The sequence below is a fragment of the Habropoda laboriosa genome, unplaced genomic scaffold, assembly GCF_001263275.1.
Source record: "Habropoda laboriosa isolate 0110345459 unplaced genomic scaffold, ASM126327v1 scaffold76, whole genome shotgun sequence".
NCBI lineage: Eukaryota > Metazoa > Arthropoda > Insecta > Hymenoptera > Apidae > Habropoda > Habropoda laboriosa.
This window is the reverse complement of record NW_017100184.1, coordinates 189,616-213,461: the sequence shown is the minus strand read 5'-3', so window position 1 is coordinate 213,461 and position 23,846 is coordinate 189,616. Positions and strand designations below refer to the sequence as shown.

The following is a 23,846-nucleotide window of genomic DNA, read 5'->3' as shown; positions in this document are numbered from 1 at the left end:
GGGGGAGAGAGAGAGAGGGAGGGGGGGGGGGGGGGGGGCGTTTAGAAAAATGAATTTCACCGTCGAAAGGTTGAATCAACGACATTTCCGATACCTTTTCTTCCATCTGGTCACCGGGCGAGAAAAATAATTCAGGGTACGAGACACCGGTTTTCAATTTTCTATCCTCGCCAAGACGTCTCCTATCTCTGCCCTCTGTCCCTCTGTCGTGTTACGATTACCGATAAACCAGTTTTCGGAAAGAAATAAACGAATCCCATTGGAGAAAGTGTGTCGTCCAAGAATCGTTTACACGCGTAACAAGATCCCTGCTAGCGTGGCAAATTGATTCTATTAATCACTCTCTTACTGTCAGTAGGCAACTACATACACATTTGTTTGCGTCTAAGTACTTACCTATGAAGAAACGCTTGCACGCCCACGTGCCCGCACTAAAGACGGTACACGTAAAGCTTCCTTTGCTATCGTGAAAAGAAATCGTGATAACTTCCGATGCGTGGTTACCGCTATTCTCATTCCCCTCGAGTATTACGACCGAGTATATTCAACCGTTGAACGAGCTGGTTCCAGGTGTTTCACGTGGAAAGTAGAAAAAGAAGAGTCTGGTTCTGGTTGCAGGGGGGACAAGGTGGATTCGAGGATGTACGAAGGTACGTGAAACAGGGCGGTGATTTCTGCAAGGAATTGGCATCGATCCTTCACGAAAGGTGAATCATCTTCTACTCCTATTCGCAACAAATGCAATTATTAGCAACGCAACCTATCCAACTGATTCACTCCTCTTTCAGAGCTGAATTAGAAGCCACTTATGCCAAAGGGCTCAGCAAGCTGAGCAATAAACTGACCAAGGCCTGCGCGAAGGATCAAGGTATTCTATTCGATATTCTTGGACGGTACACGCGTTTCGTCACCGCTCTTTTCTTTCGCAACGCAGGTGGAAATGGTAGCGGAGGTGTAAACGAAGCGTGGAGATGCGTCGGCGAGGAAATGGAGGCTGCAGCGGAAGCCCACAGAATATGGGGAATAACGCTTAGCGAACAACTCGCCAAACCGCTCAGAGTAAGTTCCCGCTTGGCCGAAACACTCGCTTTGGTAGGAGGACACCAACGTTGAGAACAAACGGGCGTTTGCATATCCGTAGGTAGGGGTAGCAGAGGCTCAAGGACGTTCGAGGAAAACCATCGAGAATTCCGTGGACAAAGCTGGAAAGTCGTTGCACGAGTGGCGTAACGTGGCGATAAAAAGTAAAAAACAAAGTTTCGCTAGCGCGCGAGAAAACGAGAGGCTGCAAGACTTGGCGAGGCTACAATCGATCAGTCAGAGCCAGCAGAGCAATAACAAATCGTCGTCGAACCATCATATGACGGAGAAGGAGGCTAGCAAGCTCGAGGCGAGGAGGAGAAAGGCCGAAGACTCGTCCCGTAGGGCGGACACGGAATTTTACACGGTGAGCGTGAGAGCCGAGAGAGCCAGGCTCGAGTACGAGAGCACCATGAGGAAAGGGGCCAAGCAAATGGAACTTCTCGAGGAGGAACGACTGAGCGCCCTCAAAGATCTTGCCAATGTTTATCTCGCTCACCTGCAAACTCTAGCTCCGCGTCTGCAACAGGTGTGCTTGTCGCCAGACCTTTCCCTCACTTTCAACATTTTCACCACGTCGTTAATCCTCTTTAATCTCTTCGTGATAGAGTGCAGACCGTTTGGCAGCTCCTATACGTAACTGCAACGTCTCTCACGACATCGAGATCTTAAAGAATCTTATACGCAGAGTGGAGAGCAACGATGGTTGCAATTCCGAGCAACTGCTGCCAGACTTCTACGCTGAACATGTTACTCTAGCGATGAACAGGGAACGTCGGAAACAAGCGTTGGTCAGAGTCCTTCATCTGATCAGACAAGACTTGGAGCGGGAAAGGCGCGGCCGAGAGGGCCTCGAAACTCTCCACAGAGCTTTCGTTGCAACACCGGCGTTCGCCGCGGACGAGAGCACGCAAAACGTTACGGAAAAGCTACATCATGTACGCCCATTTCCTTCACCGGTTTCTTCCTCCTTCCTCCAAGTGCTTCAAACTCATTTCTTTCTTCTTTCAGATGCGTTCTATGCTGCTGTATTTAGAGGCCGCGAGGTACAAAGTCGGAGGAACGCTGGCGGAAGTAGAAGGCAGCAAACGAGGCAAACATCCACTGGCCGAACATATTTTAGTGTCGAGAGATAAACAGGGTTTGCAGCAAAGTGTCCTTAAGGTAAGCGTTAGCGTTCCTCTAACAGCAAACAAAACCGAACCAAACGGAAACTCTTCTTACAGATTCCTTCTTGGGCAAAGAACGAATCGTTCGAGATTCAGGACGACCAAGACGAAATAGATGTCCATCTCGCCAAGGATCACGATACGGAAAGTCGACACTGGGCCGATCGAACCGCTGGCGACGGAAACTCCGAGAATCCACCCGACGAAGATGACTTTAGCGATTTCGATGAATTCAGCAGTCATTCCGAAGACAATAACAATCAAGAGGTCGATACTCCCGAAACTACTTGCAAATCCGACGGAACGGAGCAATGCAGAGCGATCTATCAGTACTCTGCTAACTTAAACGACGAGCTCAGTCTAAGTCCCGGAGACTTGATAACGGTGCACCAAAAGCAACCGGACGGCTGGTGGATAGGCGAGTGTAGAGGACGAACCGGTATATTTCCAGCCACTTACGTTCAACCTATACATTGATCTCTATACTCCTCGAAAGCTTCGTTTCGGAGAAGCAGGAAAAACTGTGGAAAAACTGTGGAAAAACCGTGGAAAAACCGTGGAAAAACCGTGAACCAAAGTACGTTTCGAACTGGAATGTGACCATTCTGAACGTTCAATTTCTCCATTCGCGGTAACGGACATCGAAGAGTACGAAATACGACGCACCAAAAAACCATTATAGTCCGCGAAAATATTCGTTAAAAGTAGTCGATCAATATAATATCTCGTTATCTTCTAATCAAGTGCCAATGATGTAGCGTGCGTAAAGACTGTGCGAAAAATCAGCGATTTCGTATTTTCGCTGCAACAATATTAATAACGTCGAATCGTAATCCGAAGAAAAAGACATTCGTACAACGAAATATTCTTTCCTGTTTTTATTACTTACGTATAATTTATAACTAATTTATAGTATCGATACGATATGATGTTTTTATGTTAGTAAAAATTCCATTGGAGTCACTATCGTAGAGCGTGAACGTACATACGTAGAATAATTGAAGGGGGCACAAGGAAGACAGGTGTTGTTTCTTAATTAGGCAATCGAAGCAATTGCGAATGAAATGAAATAGCCTGACATGTAAATAACTCGTTTAATTCCTGAAATTTCATTGTAAATAGAGTACTTAGCTGTATTTAATTGATAGTTTTAATATTGTACGTAATTGAAATTTCGAGTAAATTACATTTATTTATCAATCGATGATACACTTACTATTCAACCCACTGATTCGTGTCAATCGTCAAGTTCGTCCACGTAATCCTTTTCTAATTGAATTATCACCTCGTCGAGTATACGTGTGTCGTTAACTAGAAAAATTTCAAGACCGTTCAACCGAGGTACATACATCGGAAAAGCAAACATACGTGCAGTACCATAATAGAATCGTACGCGTTTCTATTTGTTATTGCAACGGAAAGACAGTTGACGTTAACTTACTACAAAACGGTGGACTGTTGGAAGTAGCGACAAAGAACGTTCCGCGTTGAGGATAATTTATCGCGTTTATGCCCATTTCGGTGCAAATACTTTTGTTGCAAGATTCTTTCGCTATTTGCAACAAATTTCGATACGACAAGTCCCAATGATGCGCCCAGAAACTGCAATTGCCTTTAACATTGGACGCCAATGATTCCGTCAAGTAAACGTACGAACGTCCATGACTGCATATAGACCTATTAATTGCTAAAATCAAATTAGCATTTCGTTAAAACGAACAAAAGACTCGGACAAAAGGCGTATTCAGCAAATAATTACCTGCAAGAGGAATAGGTAAATACTCAAAATACGAAGCATCGGTTCTTATGCACCCAGGTTGGCTTCTGCCGCCGTTAGGATAAAAATCAACGTGACCTGATAAAACAAAAAGAAAAAAAATTCTTTTCACGGTTTAACTTCAATTACCTATACGTATGTGTATACTAAACTAACCAACCTATTGTTTCAGGTAAACCTAATCCGATCTGAGAAAGTAATCTACCATTGGTATGTATAATGTCAACGAAGGGTGCATCGGATTTGTGAAGTTTCACGGTGGTGTCGGCACTCTTGAAACAAGGTTGTGCAGGATCCAAACCCGTTATCCTTTCCACTTTCCATTTACTCTGCCTTCTTTTCAACTCTTTCGCAGCAAATCCGCAAATGTGTGCTCCGAGACTATGGCCCACGAAATATAACGGTCCCCAGCTACTGCTGTTTGAAGTACCTTCGACACTTGTTCTATTCTCTACGTGTTCTAAAAATCTTCACAAACCAGTGAACTTTATCAGATACAATTTGCGTGATCAACGTAACGCACGTAAACATAAACAATGATATAAAGTAGACCTTGCGAGTCGATAGCCCACTATTCTCGTGTTAACCGCCGCTTTGTAGTAGTTCCAAGTATTACCTCCGATATTCCAATCTACAACCACGACATTAACATCACCCTGAAAATAATAAAACGATGCTTTTCCGGTTCTACGTGGAAAAAAAAATATGGTAACCTACCCATTCGAGGAATGCTTTCTCCATGTCGCTAATCCACCACTGTTGACCGTGCGATAAAAATCCATGGACAACTATGACCGTTCTCCGTTCGATTTTAAAGTCCGTCCACTCCAAACCAAACTGTTTACCGATCATTACCTCAACACGTTGTCGCTGTTTTCTCGAAGAGAGATGAAACTGAACATCCATAGCGTCCGTTCCATTTGGTTTGTTGATAAAGAACCATTCCAAAGTTGCAGCCAAGGTTTTCCCCAAACCGAAACAATCCACCTGATTTGATTGCGAATCTGCTCGAGCAACACTCGAGGAATTTGAAAGTGTAAAAATAAACTCTGTCAAATTGCTGCTACGACAATTTGACGAATTTTTATTACTAATATGCTCGAAACTTGTCTCTATCCAAGTACTTTCTTTTAATACGTGATTACATACTACAGAGAGTAAGGCCAGTTTAACAAACACTATTATAAAAGGCACCATTTCTCTTACTAAACTTCTAGTTACAATACAAGACAGTTCTTCGATCGTCCTCTTGATGTATTATTATGCATTAGAGTATACAAAAGAAAAGGTTGAAGTCATGACCTAACGATAATGCAGATTACATCGCTAATTTCATGTGAAACGATCGTTCAAAATAGTTTATTAAATCGAGAAAATATTTTTTCTTTATTAAATGCCAAAGAATAATAATATGATACAATATTATATGTAACATTTATGTATTATATATAACAATTATACGTTTTTCGTTTATTTCGACACCTACGAATTATCGTAATTTTCTAGGTAATATTTTGCCGGGAGATCTTTTAACGTGAAAAACAGAAAAAAATAAAACTCGCATCAGAAAGAAGCGTATAGTTTATATATAATATTTTGTTAAAATTTCATTACTTAAGAATCTATCCACAAACATGTATTGTATATTATTTGTACATGATACAAAAAAGGCAGAGCGTTATAAAATAACATACTCTTACGTAGATATTAACAGGCTGCAATTTATATTTATTACACTTTATATATTTACCTTTTTCTTGTTCCTCTTTCGGGGCTTATCTTTCTTCTTCTTCTTCTACAAATAGAAAAAGTCAAAGGTTGATAATTGAACAGAAATTCACAAAACAAACCAAGCATATTTTCTTACCATCTTTTGCTCAAAGTTTACTTGATTGCGCGTATTTTTACTACCTCCTTGGAAAGAGTTGAAATCTACGCCTTTATAATCGAATACTTTCGATGGCATCATGCCTTTTGAATTTAATTCTTTAATTATACGTTTTCTATCTCCTTTTTGTCTGGGCCTAAAAAGAAACTCGGTTTACCAATAATTCTCGGCTACATGCCCGAGGATACTTACCGCATCGAATTAATAGATCCCTTATTCGAAGCCTGTTCTTGACTTCTTGCTGTATTCTTCTCTCGTACGTTTTCTTCCTGCAAACGCTCCATTTCATCTCGGCCCTGTCTTACTCCTTGTGTCATTCTGCCCTCTAACGATGGAACTGGAGTTAACAAGTTGTCTTCGACTTTTCCTTTTTTCGCTTTATTTTGTTCGTTAATATCTGAATTTTGTTTCCTTTTACGTCCCTGCATTTGGCTCAGGGGAACTTTGGATGGTTTTCGCGACGACGTTGACGCACCTTTTTCTGTAACAATTTCAGTAACTTTCTTGAAATGTTGCAAAACTCTATTTCTACTCTCGGTTATATCCTTCTGTTCGACATTTTCCCCTTTATTTAAGCGCTCTTTTTTCTCTTTTTCCTTATCTTCTTCCTGTTTTTGCCTTTCTCTTTCTTGCGTTTCTTCTTCCGCTACCATAGGTATTACGCGTTTGTACCGTTCAAACGGACTTACGAAGACGAACTTCTTCTTCCTATCGCCTTTTCCTTCATCTTTCTCCATATCCTCATCCTGCAATAAAAACGCACATATACGTACTTTTAATTAACGTCATTTGATGTTTACCATCTACACTTTACCTCAGATGTGTTTGGGCTGTCAAACACAGTGACGGTATGCTTCACTGCATGCACGGTGGTATTTGAAACGAATGTTTCCATTGCGTTGTTTTCATCTAACAAACACGGCAAATCAGCTCTTGCTTCCATACCACTGGGAATATCATGAGGAGAATACATCCATACTTCTGAATTTGTAACATAGCTCCTCTGCGTTAATCTTTGCCTGAGATCTTCAAGAACTGGTTTAATAAGTGGCTGTTCTCTAGCCTTCAATATTATTTTGTGCAGTTTTAATAAATTCTGCCTAACCAAGGGAGGTATAGAATCACAGCATGCCAGAATTCCTTGCATTTCACGAGGTAATGTCTCAGCTATGTTCAAAAGCATATGCTTCGGTAAAACGTAAGCAACACTATCGTCTTCGTTTCTAGCAACGCAATCCCTCCACTTATGCAACTCCTTGAAAGCATAAAGTTGCTTATTGTTAAACATTTTTTTACTTTTCCTGTACATATTCATACAACTCTCCTCTGTCCATACTGGTTTTACATATGTCTTTTTACAAATTTCTGTACTTCTGTCGTAAACAGCTTTCAAAATATTCACTTGTCCATTGGCAGCATCTATCAGAGCGTTTTTTAGAATATCCTTTATGTACAATAAATAATGGGTGTCCTCTCTAGCATACTTTTGAAGTTTTTCCGGCAAAGGTCTTATACGCCAATCTGCCATTTGGAAGTGTTTGTCGGGATCTACGTTACAATATTGTTTCAACAAATACGCTAAACTTAAGTACGGCAAATTCATTTGTTTCGCCGCTTGGTGCGTATCAAACATGTTTACCACATAAACAGAGAGATCTCTTTGAAGCCATTGAATGTCTAAATCTGCTCCGTGAAATACTTTTAGAATGGTAGGCTTGGTAAAGATCTCATTTAACTCGTGTAATTCGGATCGTAACGACAAAGTATCGATTAAATAATCCGTGTCTCCCGTTGAAATTTGCATTAAACAAGTTATTCCTTGGAAACTTCTGTAAGAGTGATGTTCCAAATCTACAGCAATCTCTTTGTACCGTTTTAAATCCTCTAGTAACAACTTAATATCTGCTGGATCTTTGACCAGTACCAACGGTGTGTCTTCCAAAGATTTATAATTGACCGGTTTTGATTTGTTCAATTGACTATTAGGCACTACGAACAAATCCAATTCATATTCATAAGGATGACTGAACACTTCTCCATGTTCTTCTTCCTCCAAATATATGGCTAGTGGTTTCAAAGAATTGGGTTTATCCTTAATTCTAGGACACCAAGGTTTCCCACTATTGTCAATTTTGTCTTTGAACGTTAACTGTGGTCTTTGAATATTTTTGCCTGCCAATAAACGTACAGATTGGACAGCATCTGTGTTTTGCGACGGTTTATGAACTTGGTTGTTCCAACTACCATTAATCAGTTGTTTCTTCGCATGTGTCACCACTAACTCTACTTCCGAGGGTTTTGTGACGCCAGATTCTACGTCCATTAACGCATTCTGCATTACGAAAGATTTCGTATTAATATGGAAGGGAATAAAAGTGGCGGAAAATCGTGTATATTCGTAATATTTGGAGAAAAACTTACAGCTCGATCCAAAAGCCCATCGTTCGCTTCCAACAAAAGGTCAAATATTTCTTCTTCGTCACGATTGGAAATTTTGTTCGTAACATTGGCCGTTCCTAACACATTTTGCATAACGTTTAACAACATTTGTATATTTTCATCCTTGGCACGGAGAAAACTGGGGAAACAGGAATAATAATTGAAATTTGAACCAGTTGGTAAATTATTGGCAGCTTTGATCCCAAGCCTTATGACATCGAACGCTTCCTAAAATAGTATAAAATCGTTCAGCATCATTTATTCCCTTGGCAGATTTGAGGAGAAAGCGAAGAAAATATCCGATATTCGTCATACCTGAACGTAATCGGCAAAATTCGTGTATCCGGGCACGACTTGGTTAACTTGTTCAGTCTGACTTTCTTGCGTTTGATTCTCTAGCACTTGGCAATTGCCACTCCAATCTTCCGTAGGATCCATACTATCAACTACGAACCGTTGCTCTTTCGTTTCCTTTGAAAATTCTTCGGAATGGTTGGGAGAAACACATAAATTTACGATCCACTAGCTTCTTTTGCGAACATAAGCTACTTCACGTACCACGCTGTGTATCGTTATCATACGAATGTAGTATCGCAGAGTAAGCAGGAACAAAGTATAGAAAAGAGTTTTCTTCGTTACTCTTACGTATTTACTATATATACATATACATATATATACATATTCGTGTTAGATAACTTTGGCAAGTACTATACATGTACATATATGTATTGTAGCTTGGATATATGAAATTTGTACAATACCGTTTGTACGATTCGATAGGTGTGTATCGATATCGGGCACGATACATTTGATGGAATATCAGGCGTCGTAAAAGATGTAATCAGAGGGAAAATAGGAAAAGCTGTTTAAAAGTGTACACGCTTGCGGTGTAGAAAATGACGTCGAAAGATGGCGGTAGTGTCGGTATAATCTATTCATTGCCCGTTCTCAGCGTTCAAGTCCAAAATTAGTAAATAAAGATGGTGGCAGCGCGTGAGCTGTGTGCGGTATCGTCAGACGAAAAATGTCTGGTAAAATGAAGTGGAAACGGAGAACGTGCGCGATCTCTAAGGAAAATCCGAAAGTCGTAGAGACTTAGTGATCGGGTACACCATACAGACGCTAATAACAGTGTAAATAGTGTATCTTTCCTTAGTTCCCCGGGAGCGGATAGCAGCCGCAAAAGAGGATAATTTGGCTCCAGAGTTCACTGTAAGGTAGAAATTCTGGCTATTTTTAGACTGTACCCGAGTGTCGATTCTCATTCAGAGCGTTCGTTTGTTCCATCGACTTGTACGAGTGCGAAGAACGGACGTCCACCCTGAATAAAGGAACGTTACGACGTGCCGTCGATTTTCCATCGTGGGCGTTTTCGATTACTCAAGAACGAGCAAGGAGGGTTCTCGACGTCGTCGACGTCGTCGATGCCCTCTCCATCGTGGTCATCTTCGTCGATGCGTTGGTCGCCGTTGTCTCGTTAGAACGTACCGTATTATCGTGGAATAACGTCCAATGAACCGTTCCTCCTCGGATATCGCGAACGATAAGCGTCAACGGCCGAAACAATTAGCGGATGTTCCGAAAGAACTGTTCGAAATATCAGAATGCTATTTTTATCGATAGGAACCTACATACCGTGTTACGCGCTTTAGTTGCATACTGTGCACAGATACGTTCGCGCGCGCGCGCGCGCGGACACACACACACACACAAAATGACACAGATTTTATTCAACCGATAATCGGAAAAGGAGAATTTACCAATCGTAGAAATCTCCCTTCCCCCCCAGTCGCCCGCCCCACCCCACCTCACCGCATGTATCGTCTGAATTTTGCTTCACCGTCAATATTTACGTCGAGTTTCGCCGTAGAGTTGGACACATGGTACATATACTCGATTCCGGTCGTGACCTTAGAATTTCGCCGACGAAAGTAACGTTCTTTCGCGAACGTTCTTCGTAGCAACGTTTTACGCGCGTCGAAATTCTCCGTTTGCTCGGGTGAATATCGCCCGAATATAGCCCGAATATCGTTACGTTTCAAATCGCAAGATTATCGCTTCGCCTCTTTTTGTTTCAAGCAGGCTTAACGTAATACCGTGAAACATTCGCGTCGGCTGAAATAGCATAGATCCAGATGGTCGCGAATGAAATTCACCGAGCGCGTAGTCTATTAATTGTTCGTGACTCAAACTTTTGTCGCGAGAAATTGCGATCCACGCGTACGATCACCCACGACGGACGTACAGAGGTTCATTCATGTATGCAACGCGGGTCGTTCCGTGGAATCACAAGGGTTTTAATAATAATACGTGAATCACGAGATACCATAGAAGTGAGCGAATGACGTCACGTTCGAACGACATCCTTCGGCCCGATAAGCAGTTGACGTACTTACGTACCGGGGACACTTTGGAGAATCAGCAGCATTTCCGCGCTGCTTTCTCGACCGTGTGTACATATTCCTTTACCTTTGAAATGGGAATTAAATGGACAGGGTGAAATAGAGTTCGAAGAGGAACTAGAAAGGGGGGCAGGCGCGCCCGCTGCTTGATCTTTTGGTTCGTCCGTCGATGATTCCAGGCGAGAATCGAAGTTGGCCAATTTTGCCGAGCGATCGCTGCCAAATGGCGCTTTCGCGCGTCGACCCTCTCTTGTTCGCGCGCGCGTGTATCACTTCAACGCATGTCGTCGCGCCGCGTCACGTCTCGCGCAAAGGGCAAAAGAGAAAGGTAGAAAAAAAAGTACGAGGTGGACACGTTGTTTTTCGAAGGTGCAAGCAATCGGTCCGTTACACGATCGACCGCACGTTTATTTCTAATTGCTCGGTCGGATTTATCTCGCGTTCTTTCAGACTTCGCGTTGACAGTAGTATTTTAGACTCTGTCTATAAATAGGAGGTAAAAATTATCACGACCTGGCTACTTGGTTCCTACGTGCATTGCATCGAAATTGTTCGCCGACCAAATGTTTTCAGTTGGTTTTCCTTCTCTGACCGAAAGTGGAAAAAGTATGGTGTATTTGGTCGGAGGGTGGGGGGGAGGGGGAAAGGAAAGTCGGTAGATATAAACTGGCGCGGAAATGGAAGTCATTGGGACATGAGCCCCGAAGCTGGTCTGCCCACGCGGCGGCGGGTCTACGTGCCCGCTAAAAATATCGAAACGCACCGCGATCGAGTAGCGAGTAGAGAGAGCGATTTTGTACGCGCACGTGTCGTAGCCGATCGTCGAGCTATCGTTTATCGTTCGTTCGCAGATGCGCGCGCTGGGGTTACTCACCGTGCGTCTGAAAACGGAGCCTGAACAGCGGGAGGGCGGGAGGAAGGGAGAGAGGGAGGGAGGAAGGAAGGGAGGGAGAGAGAGAGAGTGAGAGAGAGAGGCGACGCGGAAAGGAAAAAGGAAAGGAGAAGCGTTGGGAGAGGCATTAATAGTTAACCCAGACAGTAGTAGGCATATCCTTGGTCTCGGTAGAAATCGAGAGATGACGGTCGCGTTCTCGCGTAGACCGGGAGGAGGATGGGATCGCGATTCGGTTGGCGGTGCAGGGGAAAGGGGCCGGGGCGGCGGGAGGACGTCTCGGCACCGAAAATAAACTCACCGCATTTCGTCCGTGGGGCCCACCACCTTGGAAAAACCTTGGAAAAAAGGATCACGCGTTTCGCGAAAGGATCGCCGCGCCGCTAACGATGCACCGGAACGCTTTCTTTTCAGATCGAAGGGAAATAAGGGAAAATGGTGGTCGGCGAGGCGAGCATACATAACATTATGGGAGGAATGGAGAGCACGGCCGGGGTACGACTTCACAATCACAAACGGAAGCTGAAGCAAAGGTAGGGTACGAAGCGCGGGAAACGGAACCGTTTGTACGCGCGCCAACCCATTCGCTCGACTATTACTCCGCGCAGGTTCGACATCATCAAGAAGCTCGGTCAAGGTACTTACGGCAAAGTTCAACTAGGAATCAACAAGGAGACCGGGCAGGAGGTCGCGATAAAGACCATCAAGAAATGCAAGATAGAGACGGAGGCCGATCTGATCAGGATACGAAGGGAGATCCAGATAATGTCCAGCGTCCAGCATCCGAACATTATCCACATATACGAAGTGTTCGAAAACAGAGAAAAGATGGTGCTGGTAATGGAGTACGCGGCCGGTGGCGAGCTGTACGATTACTTGAGCGAGCGCAAAGTGTTGACCGAGCACGAGGCTCGTCGAATATTTCGTCAGATCGCCACCGCCGTCTTCTACTGTCACAAGCACAAGATCTGCCACCGGGACTTGAAGCTCGAGAACATTTTACTGGATCAACTGGGGAACGCCAAGATCGCCGATTTCGGCCTGTCGAATGTGTTCGACGAGCAACGCCTCTTGAACACGTTCTGCGGCAGCCCGCTTTACGCTAGTCCCGAGATCGTCAAGGGTACTCCTTATCACGGTCCCGAGGTCGACTGCTGGAGCTTGGGCGTTCTACTCTACACCCTCGTTTACGGCGCCATGCCCTTCGACGGCTCCAATTTCAAGCGACTAGTCAAACAGATCTCGCAGTCGGATTACTTCGAACCGAAGAAACCCTCGCGTATGTATCACCGTTTTCCTCCGTTCTCCTCTCCTCTCGTTCTGCTTCTGTAACGGGATCGTATCCCATTTTTCCTTACAGCCGCTTCTCCCCTTATCAAAGACATGCTCACCGTTTGCCCCGGCAGACGAGCCGACATCGAGAGGATTTGCACCCACTGGTGGGTGAACGAGGGCTACGAGCAGAATTGTCTGGACATCGCCGAAGAGCTGGCCGCTCAAACTCCCGTGCGATTGGATCTGCTGCTCTCTCTGGTACCGCAATCCGCCAGCGCGGAGAAGTTGGTCGTCGGCGACCAGCAACCCACCGCCGGAGACGTAGCGAACAACGTCTCTTCCGAAGCTCTGGTACCTACCAGGTGCCACTCTGTCGGTAGTCTGATGGAGTTGGATCGGAACAGTTCCGATAGGCGGATCAGAGAGTTACTCGACGAGGAGCCGCCGACCGGCGGAGGAGAGGCCAAGAGGAAGTTGGAGACGACGCCGTCGATGGACGAGACGGCTGCCGCCGGCGCAAAGAGGAAGGAACGATCGCGTAGGAAAGAGCGGCCGGACGAGAGGGAGGCCAGAGCGTACAAGTCCGCTTCCAGGTAAGATCCTCTGTAATTTCTCTGTAACGTCGAAAGAAAAAACCAACCAACCAACCAACCCCCGTTCTCTCCTCCGTTCTAGGCACCACTCGGCTCCGATTCCAAACTCGATCACGGAGGAAGCTATGGAAGTGGATCCCACCGTATCTCTTCCTACCAGCAAGACCCTCGACATGAACAGGATCGAATCTTCGGCGGCCTGTTTGGAGCTGATCAAAGAATGCATCGAGAAGTCGCCGAGCAAAGAGCGAAGCAAAACACCGGTGGCACCGGTGGAACGGGAGCAAACCCCAGAAGATCGACCGCGAGCCGACCATCAGCAGAAATCCTCCTCGTTGGACGGCGAACCGTCGAGATCGTTGGAGACTGCCGATCGATCGTCCACAGCTGCCGCTCTTTCCAACCTCGAAGGAACGCGCGAAGAAGCGATCGTTGGAAGCGACAGCCAAGAGACGATCAACTTGGAGGCGACTCAAAGAGAATTCAAAAAGTTGAAAGAGAAGGCGCTCTCTCTCGACTCGGAGCTGCCGAACGAGTCGCGGGACGTTCCAGCGGCGAGGACCTCCTTCGAAAGGAGGCGATCCAAGATATTCGAGACCGCGGAGAAGTTCAATCAGTTGGCGTCGGCCGTGGAAAACGAGAAGCCGAAGAAAATCTTTATACCCGGTGTGAACGTGGGAGGAGCGAAGCGTGTGTTCGAGAGAAAAGCCAGTCTCTCCTCCGTAAATACACCTCCGCCCGCGAAACCGACCGCGGCCAAGATGATCATCGACGTTCCAACCGCGGATGCGAAGAGGAACGACGCGTCGAAGCAATCGGTTCGTAACGAGGAAGAGGAAGACGAGAAGAAGAAAACGGAGGAGGAGGAGGAGGAGGAGGAGGAGGAGGAGGCTGCGAAGAAACGAGCCGTCGATATAATAACCGGGGCCATCGGAAAGCCGCCCATGCAGAGGAGGATAAACGGATCGCCACCGATCTCGCCGTCCAGTCAAGAACCGAAGAAACTTCCGTTGAAGATACCGGTTGGAGCGAACGATCTGCGCTCCGCCACGGTCTCCGTCTCCACGCCCGTTCAAACAAAGTTCCCCTTCGACGAAAAACCGACAGACATGGAGAAAGAGGCAACGGTAAGCTCGACGTAATCCTTCTCATGTACTCGACGAGATATGTTCTTCCTCTCCTATTTCTAGGCTGCCGTTACCTCCGAGGCGTCTACCATCGACGACGATACGCAGCTGGAGGAGCCGAAGATGTCCAGCAAAATGGAAATTACTCTGAAGAGCGCCACCCTTCCTAGACCACGAAAGACCAGCAAAGCGGAAATTTCTCTCTCGGGTATGAAATCTCCGGGGAAAGCTCCGGTGGCGTTCAAGTCCGAAGTGGAGGCGAAGATCGACGCGTTTCAACCGCAGAAGCTGCGGACGCAACGCTCGGAAGTGGCGTTTCCGGTCGCTGCAGCTGTACCGCAAGCGAGTCGAAGCTCGAGTTTGGAGCCGGAAACCAGACCGAGGAACGTTACACCGAAGGAGAGGATAATACCGATTCAAGTAGGATCTCTCCCACGTGGTTAATCTCTATCGTCGTTATCCGTAATCGTGAACTTGTTACAGGTGGAATCGGACCATCGACACTCGTCGACACCGCCGCCGGCTAAGCCACCGCCGATGCCTCAGCGATCGGTTTCGCAGCGATCGGGATCGTTGTCCCGCCAGTCGACCGCAGATTCGGACACGGACAGCGCTCTCGGCTCGACCGTTGGTCCCGAGCCGATCAGAAAGAGTCCTCGCGAATACATAATTCCGATAGCCATGGAAGGCGGCGGGTACGTTACCCCTCGGTCGGGTAGCGCCGAGCCTGAAAGCAAAACTGGTAGCACGCCGACCAGCACGAACGCCCCGCGATCTAGATTCGGCAGACCGCGACGAATGAGTTCTCTTCTATCGGACGCCAGCGAAGACGAATCTCCGTTCTCTTCGTTGCACAGGTAAACAGCCCGCCTTGTAAACCCTTTCGTCTATAAACGTTCACACGATTCTCAGGGACAGCGAGGATCTGTTGCAACGGCACATGCATCGGCTGAGAAGTTCTCGACCGTCAAGGCAACCGCCGGAACACGCGGACAGCTTGTCTTCCGGCGAGGACGACGACGACGACGGATTCGAATTGCTCACCGCGGAGAATCTCTTCTCCACGCTGTTGTCCAGAGTGCGAAGCTTGACACAGAGGCTGAACGTCGACGACAACCGCACCACCACCGGCTTCCCGAGTTCCCGACTCTTCGGAAGACTAGGATCCAATTCGTCCCAAGCTTTTTGGGGCTTGAATAAACCGTTGTCGAGGTAATTCGCCTCATAGCCCTGTTGTGCCCCTCTCTCCTCGCTCTGCGGGGTTCTCTACCCAGGGTTTTCAATCTGTCAACGTTTCCTTCTGTTATTTACTATTTAATGACAACGATTTAACGCTTGTTTGTGCAAGCTACCAGACATACGTCGAAACGAGGACCGTCACTACGTGAGTCCCATTGTTATACCAACTTTAGAACAACGTAGGAACGTTGCGCGATAACGTTCGCATCTGTCGCGATTTTACCCGTCTGTAGCGTAGAGTCGAAAGCTCGAAAGCTCGTAACCTCGGTGAAAAATCACGTGAACGGTTTGTTTGTCTGTTTCACGAACTTAGGCGATTGTCGGAGTCTCAGTTCAGGCATTCGCTGAGCCGCGAAGGCGACGTGTTCTCGAGGAAAGACTCCGTGAACTCGTCGAACCCTACCACCCCGAACAGTCCAGGATCGCACGGTGGTGGTGCTACACCGTCGTCGAGGGAAACGGTGTTCGATATCGGCAGCAACACTTTACCAAGAGGTAAGAGAGTGTCCAGCGATTGTTCTACCGTGAATTTACCGTGAAACAACCGTGTCAAACTGCAAAAACGAAACGTTCATATCCAACGAAAAGTGAACCTTTTGCGTTCCGCGATCACCTTCTCTCCGCGGTCTTCCTCAGATTCGGAGCAACAACGTTCGAGATTCGTTCGATCGCCGGATCGCAAACGGTTCACGCACGCACACACACACACACACGACGGGATTCGATCCAGTGGCAAAATTTTCTCGCAACTTTCGTTTCTACACAGCTCCAGTTCTTACAGAGACAGAGCTGATATTTCGATTCTCGTCGAGAAGGATTTAACGGAGCTTCTGCCAAGTTGGGCGCGATACGGCGAACCTTGCTATTTTTTGTCACTGGTTGAAATCATAAGACATGGGAGAAAATGCCGAATGGCATTCAGTATGCATCTCCTAGTACCTAGCTGTTGTCGAGTCGTTGATAGACAGAGCACATCTTCTTTCTCTACTTTTACCGACTTACCTCGCTCTCTCTCTCTCTCTCTCTCTCTCTCTCGCTCTCTATTATACATGTACGCTACCGCTCCTACGTATTTCCAACTTTCTCCATATTTCTTTTCAACAAGACCAGGTCATTTGTTAAATTACCAACGAGCAAATACGTAGGAACAGTAGCGTATGTACGTATGTATGTATATTTTTACTTTTCGCTCTCGTACTCTATCTCTTTTCTCCCCTTTCTCTCTCGTATCAACCCATCCCCGTCAAGTTACTTTTTCCGATGTTATTGCCTGACGATGTTTTTGCAACTTTTAATACTAACCTCATTTAAAGTACATATGTATACGGTTCATGTTTGGCACAGGTGGGTAAACGTTTCGGTAATTTTCAGACGGTCCTTGTCAGACTTTGATCACGAGCGCGTTCGGTAGCGCGTCCTTCCATAAGAGCATGTCTGTACGATGTCCCACACCTGCCTATTTTCCTCATTTTTTCTCTTCTTCTTCTTCCTCTTCTCGTTTTTCGAAACAAATCAAGTTGAAGCTGTTGAACGATCGATCAATCGGAGAAGTTTGAGCATTGAGCTTACTCACAGACGTGACTCGTACTTTGCCTAACATGAAACCTCGTAATACGCAGTAGTAGCAAGTTGCACTGTTGTTGTTGTTGATTTACACGTTATCCCATTAACACGAGAAGCATTTTTCTTCTTTAATTTATTCAGTGTACACTAAAGTTTACAGCATGATTGCACACGTGATCCATATATACACGAATACACGAGGAAATGCAGTTCTATACTGTCCAATGATAGAATCCATCTTTAATCAAAGTTCACGCATCTACTTCACACGCACACGCACACGCACACGCACACGCACACGTCTATCGTCGACTCTTCAATCAGCGACGAGGAGTTATCGTCACCGGTGATTACAGACACCTGTTATACCTACGTGGTTCGTCGCTAAAAAATTCGTCTCGAACAACAGAATTTCTCTTCCCCGAGATACGAACGAGCAGAAAAATTTGCTAGTTTGACACGCCGATTCGCGTTGTAAGAAAAGTACGCATTTGGATCGAAAGGAGGATGCCAGAAGCTCTCGAGAATTGTTTTTCGTACTCGCTCGCTAACGTTCAGATCAGGGTTGTATCGTACATAGATTCGAATCCTTTAGTTTTCCACCCAACGAGCATAACAACAAGTTTGTCCCGGATCGGGATTGGGAGGGCGAGGAAGGCAGCTGGCATCGTTCTTCGCTGCGGACGATCATCGAAAATATACCGTGTGAAATAGGTGTGATTGACGGTCTTTTCTGACGGTTGTTGCAGCGACCGTGCGAGTGACTCTACGTAGGCGGGCTGACGGTAATCCCCAGTAGGCAAACCAAGTTAGGTACTATGCTACACAATTCTATCTGGCGTGGTCGACACCTTTCATCTTCTCACCGTCGCTCGAATGCTACTCTCTGTTCTTCTTAATCGTCGCTGTTGTCGCTCGATCGCTCGATCGCTCGATCGCCTTGCGCCACCACACTTTGCGAACCGGACTTTGTAATCGTATTCGCTAAGGACGATATATGTACTACCACCAACACCAACACTACTATCACCACCACCACCACCATCACCAGGCCCGCTGAAACCTGTTTCGCGTCCGCGTTCGTGTCGCGTCGCGCCGCGTGAAACGGAAACGAAGGAGGAAACGGCACCCGCGACACAAGGGGTTCGAGCGTACTCGAGCTCCCCGACCTGTAATCCCGCGCGTGTAACACCGAGATATATTACAGCGAAGGAAAGTAAAGTAAAGGAGAAAAGAGTGAATTCCGCGAATCAGGTTGCTCCTAATACGAAATCTCGAGAACTGCGAGACAGTCATCGAAGAAGCGAAGCTCGGATACGACGATGATCGTGGTAATTGTGGTCGTTGTCGTTGTCGTTGTCGTTGTCGTTGTCGTTGTCGTTGTCGTTGTCGTTGTCGTTGTCGTTGTCGTTGTCGTTGTCGTTGTCGTTGTCGTTGTCGTTGTCGTTGTCGTTGTCGTTGTCGTTGTCGTTGTCGTTGTCGTTGTCGCTGTCGCTGTCGCGTGTTCGTCGAGAAATGAGAAACGAGAGAAAGACTCGCAGCATCGAGAGAGAAGGTGTCTCGAGAAATCGTATACCTACCAGGACGAAAGCCGATGGAGCTAACCCTTGTTTGAGATGGCTGATATTTGTTGTGTTTTTCAGAGTTTAAATAACAGCGTTTTATTACTTTTACATTGTCTCAGCATGCTTTGATAATGCTACTATATTGTATTTAATATTGTACACTGCATTACTCTTCACTTAAGTTTACACGTCTGACGCGTTGTGATTTAGATACCTAAGATCATACGTATTTATTTCCGTACGCAATATAGCCAAGCCTCTTTTATTTGCACCTGATCCTTCGACGAGTATGCACTTGATAATTTACGTCGAGACACATGTACACGTATGTATGTGCCGTTGCGTGACTGTGCGCGTGTCTGTGCCATTGTGTGACTGCGTACGCAAGTACGTAAGTACCGTAACGTTTTCGTCGACGTGCAGTTGTTGAAAAGGGGCGTCGCTATACCGGTAACCATCGACGCTTTTCCCCGCTTCTCTCCACTTTATTTCCCTTCTTTCTTTCCACACTCGTGCGTTATTTCTTCTTTTCTCCAATCTTTTCTTTCGTTCGAGAAGCTTCACACACACACACACACAGAGACGGGGCAAAGTCGTTGATCGTTCAGCGTGATCGCCGATTACCACCACTTATTTATCAATTTTTCGCGAAATTTTCTAAGAAAGAAAGGAGAAGTCTCATGTATGTAGAAAATAAAGGAGTGTAAATACCGAGTATACCAGAGTACAATTTTATCCGCTTCCCGTCTATAACAAGATACGATAACGACAAGACACACGCCGCTGCGAAATTCCTTTTCGCGTATTCCCGCGTTAGACGTTATCTTGAGCGCTTTGTTTTCAGATAAAGTAGCACGCAAAGACGTAGAAGCGGAGCCGACGCGAGTAAGAAACGAAACGCAGGAGTCGTTAGAGCAAAATTTCACGCCGAGCTTGGCCAGACGGCTGAGCAGAACGTTGATCGAGCAAACCAGGCGATCTTTGACGAGATCGCCTTCCGCGTCCTACGAGACCGCCGCCAGGGAGGCGAACGCCGCTGCTTCCCTGGACGCGTCCGAGGCCGTCGATCGCTCCTCCATCTCGACCGTGTCCGATCAGACCGAGTACAAGGCTCGATCTTCTCCGAACAACAGGCCGATCATCAGGAGAGCCAACAGCTTGCTCGAGGCGTCCTCCCTCGCCGCCGGCGCCAACAGATCGCGCCGCTCTCCTAGGCGGACCGTCAGCCTCTTCGAGGATCGCGCAAACGACGAGGACGCGGACGCGGACGGCGACGGCGACGGCGAATCATCCTACTTTCGCGACTACCAACTCGCCAACTTCTCTGCCTACCCCAGAGAAACCTCCACCTCTCTGGCCAGGTGGTACAAGGAATCGCCGTCCCGTGCCAGCGCGAGCAAACTTCGAAAGGACAGTTTCCGTTCGTACAGAGCGGAGAAGATCCAAGAAGAGACTACGGACGACGCGTTGAACGACAGAAGCGAGACCGTCTCGGAGTGCACGTCCGCCTCCGTTTGCGACTCCAACACCAATCTCTTGGACGTGACTTCCAGCTTGTCCGCAAAGTCCTACGAAACTTCGCCCACCGAATCCTCCTCGAACATAGTCGACTACAAGTCCAGGAACTTCGAGGACAGATTGCTGGCCGCGGAAAATCTCATCAAAGAGTCCAAGCTGAAGAATCTAGGACCGCCGTCCGTCGGGAAATTCGATCCGAATTTGACCTCGAGCTACCGGGACACGGACAAATGCGACAAACGCTCGTTGATCTCGATCGCCGAGACGACGGCCAGCGGCGCTTCGAACGTCTCCAAGAGGCGAAGCTGCATCCCCAGCCTAAGACTACGTTCGGGATCGTTGACCAGAGTTGACCATCCGACGAGCACCGGCGGGGATCGCAGGAAGTCGTACGCGGGCTCGCAACACGCCGCCGTTTTCGCCGCGCGAGCTCTCACTCCGGAGAAATCGCTGCTGAGCAAGTTGTTCAAGACCGCGACGAGCCGCGACAACGATTCCAAGGAGGAGAAGGAGAAGGAGAAGACGAAGCAACGTCGGATATCGCGATTTCTACGGCCGGACTTCTTCGACACGCCCAGGGAGGAGAGTCGATACGTGAAGGAGAAAGAGGCGCAGAAAGCCGCGGAGAACGAGCGACGGAAATCTCGATTTATTCGTCGGAAAACGGAGAACAAGGCAGCGGCGACGGAGGGAACGGATGACAGGGAAGAGCAACGGGAGAAGGAGCTGAAGAACGAGATCAATTCTCTGAAGAGGGACCGGGTAGACTCGGAGGAGGAGAAATCGAAGGCGGAGACGGTGAACGGGGAAGAGGGCTCGCGAAACGGCTTCCTGCATTCGTTGGAGAAGAAGCTCGAGAGGCTTCGATCGTCGAACGACGAGCAGTCGACGGAGGAGGAAAAGGCGAACGGGAGGGAACGATCCGCGCCTCCCGTCGTCTGTTCCCCCTGCTCGAAGGAACGCGCTGCGGCCAAAAGGGCTTCCAGCGTCGAAGATCTGTCCTCGCCGAAGAAGCCAAGCCAGAGCTCCTCGAAGAGCAGAGTCTCTTCCGTTTTAGGTTTGTTCAAGGCCGCGGATACGAAACAGTTGGCGAACGGGACACGCTCGCAAACCGCGATTCTCGGCAAACTGAAAAGGAGCCCTACGAAATCGGCAGAGTCGCACGCCGGTTCGGAGGACGCGATCTCCCCTACCGTTGGAAGCCGAATACCGACAAAACTCGGCAACGTCGACTCCAAGACCACGCGGAAGCAACCAACGACGGGCGGCGACGTGAAGAGGACGCCGGACAGAGCGTTTGTTGCGAAGGAGAACGAGAAGGTATTTTCCGGCGGAAAATCAACGAGCAAAGTGAAAAAGGCGAGCAAGTCGTCGGTGGAGAACGGCTCGTCCGCGGAGCCGAGTAAACCCGAAGACGCGGCCGAGAAGAAGACGAGGAAATTGGTAAAATCGTACGAGCGGTGAAGAAGATTACGAAGAGATCGAGCGACGCCAATAATACCGACGGCAACAAACCGACGCCGGAGGAGAAAGGAAAGTGTGTGAAAACGCGAACGAAGAAAAAGATGGAGAAGAGCCCGGAACCTGTCCCCGCTGCAGGGAAACCGAAGGAGAACGGGCTCGAGTCGCAAGCGAACAAGAGTCAAGAATCTCAGCGAGCGAACAGAAGCAGCCTGAAGCTCGACCTCTCCAAGATACCGCAGCACTCCTTCAGGAATACCACGCCCAAGAAGGACTCCCCGAAATCCGATTCGCCGAAGCCTACGCCCCCGAACGAGAACGTACCCGACGAGCTTCACCGCGCCAGCATCACCGGCAACAAGATAACCATCGACAAAGCTCTGCGCGCCAAAGACGTGGCCGAATTGAAGAGAGAGGTAACCGAGTGCGCCAGACTGATCGAAAGCCACGCGGCGGCGGCCGCGGCGGCGGCGACCGCCGAAGAGGCGGTCGAAGAGGCGATCGAGCAACCACCTCCTGACCTACTCTCCCCCACGGACGAGCCGCCCGAGAGTTTCGACTCGTGGTCGGTCAGCTCGGCGGAATTGAGCCACGCCAGGCCTGATTTGCACTCGCCTACCTCCCCTTCGCGTTCCCTCTTCGCCAGAAACGACAATCCCGAGTCGGTGATCGACAGGATACGCAGACGAAGCTTCTACTCGCGGTTCAACGACAGGCGAAGACCGTCCTTGACCACGCCACCGCCGGGCCTCGCCTTGTCCACTAGCACGACCTTGCCGCGAAAGTTCAGCTTCAGCGGGCATCGGGATCGAAGCAGATACGGTAGCACCGCCGCTGGCTACGGGTTACCCTCCAAGCCCGCGAGGCACTCGGTCGAGAGAAACAGCTCCTCGTACAGCTTGTACGGAGACGACAGCAGCCCGATCCTCCGCCACCGATCTCTCGATCGAGGGAGTCGCTATTCCGACATCGCCGATTTAAAGTCACCTACCGGCCACCTTTCTCTTTCCTCCTCTTTCGATCCGCTCAGGAGGTACCTGAGATCGCCGACCTTCGACCTTCCCCCGTCCAGGACGAGGTACCACAGCGTTGATTTCACCGCGGACCCGGATTTAACCGGTCTCGGCTCTCTACCGCGAAAGTACGGGACCGTCGAGTATTACGAGGAGCTGCTAGCTCCGAGCACCGGAGACTACTTGCCAGCTAGGAGATCGCCCATGTCCGCGGATTATTTGAACAGGTACGAAAATGGTTACTACAACGGGAACACGGAGCTGCACTCGAGTGCCGCCAAACGGAAGGCTTACGCGTCGGAAGATTCGTCGATGCTCGAACCTTCAGCTAACGGTGGTGCTTGCGACCACCACCACGACGACGCGACGGAACGGAGAAGGTACTCGAAATCTTCCTGGTGAGAACAACCTAACCGTAACATGATCTATCTTTGGATTTTCAGGAGCAAAGGCGATCGCGTCAGCGAAACGCGACACTCGGCTCCGACTGCGTGCACGGAGACGACCGCTGCCACCGCCATCGCCATCTCTCCACCCGATCGTAGTTAATTTACTTCTCGTTTTATTATTATCATTGCCGCGCGTTCCCTGTCACGTCCACCGCCGAACGTGGATGGACATGCGATCGTGTCCAACGAACGATACCGCCGACCTATACAGCCTAATCAACTGCCAAAATGAAACCTCGAGATCTTTCAAGCAGATTTAGAACTGGCAGCGAAACTATACCAAACCGATTCCCCACGTCTTCTTCTAGTCTGTTGTGTAATTTAATCGATAGAAGGTTTCGCCGAAACTGCCCCCCAACTGTGTACCAAAGACCTTTGCGTCGTATCTACTCCTAT

The 23,846-nt window shown here is 47.9% G+C and overlaps 4 protein-coding genes across 4 annotated transcripts in view; 2 read left to right on the top strand and 2 right to left on the bottom strand.

The window, feature by feature from the left end:
- LOC108579422 overlaps nt 1-3,307 on the top strand; it is a 6,816-nt gene extending 3,509 nt beyond the window's left edge. Inside the window, exons 3-9 of the mRNA XM_017942952.1 lie at nt 619-707; nt 789-868; nt 935-1,059; nt 1,142-1,609; nt 1,689-2,018; nt 2,092-2,244; nt 2,307-3,307. Of these exons, the coding sequence (XP_017798441.1) occupies nt 619-707; nt 789-868; nt 935-1,059; nt 1,142-1,609; nt 1,689-2,018; nt 2,092-2,244; nt 2,307-2,726 (1,665 nt within the window). The 3' untranslated portion in view covers nt 2,727-3,307. The remainder of the gene's footprint in view (nt 1-618; nt 708-788; nt 869-934; nt 1,060-1,141; nt 1,610-1,688; nt 2,019-2,091; nt 2,245-2,306) is intronic.
- Nucleotides 3,308-3,486: 179 nt separating this feature from the next.
- LOC108579304 (phospholipase A1-like) lies at nt 3,487-5,223 on the bottom strand. The gene is made up of 7 exons (XM_017942810.1): nt 5,151-5,223; nt 4,744-5,030; nt 4,579-4,682; nt 4,187-4,494; nt 4,009-4,104; nt 3,691-3,936; nt 3,487-3,560 (listed from the first exon to the last, which is right to left on the bottom strand). Exons 1-7 carry the CDS (start codon nt 5,221-5,223, stop codon nt 3,487-3,489), a joined length of 1,188 nt encoding a protein of 395 aa, XP_017798299.1.
- A 541-nt stretch (nt 5,224-5,764) lies between these two features.
- LOC108579399 (exosome component 10) lies at nt 5,765-8,986 on the bottom strand. Its single transcript, XM_017942925.1, has 6 exons — nt 8,669-8,986; nt 8,336-8,581; nt 6,729-8,246; nt 6,107-6,660; nt 5,894-6,050; nt 5,765-5,821 (listed from the first exon to the last, which is right to left on the bottom strand). Exons 1-6 carry the CDS (start codon nt 8,789-8,791, stop codon nt 5,765-5,767), a joined length of 2,655 nt encoding a protein of 884 aa, XP_017798414.1. The 5' UTR covers nt 8,792-8,986.
- Nucleotides 8,987-9,153: 167 nt separating this feature from the next.
- Nucleotides 9,154-23,808, top strand: LOC108579398. The gene is given in 13 exon segments (XM_017942924.1): nt 9,154-9,570; nt 12,062-12,180; nt 12,256-12,926; nt 13,008-13,515; nt 13,598-14,642; nt 14,706-15,062; nt 15,126-15,499; nt 15,555-15,854; nt 15,991-16,026; nt 16,195-16,376; nt 19,854-21,955; nt 21,958-23,381; nt 23,445-23,808. Coding segments are annotated over 12 exon segments (7,203 nt in total). The 5' UTR covers nt 9,154-9,570; nt 12,062-12,082; the 3' UTR covers nt 23,551-23,808.
- Nucleotides 23,809-23,846: the final 38 nt, after the last annotated feature.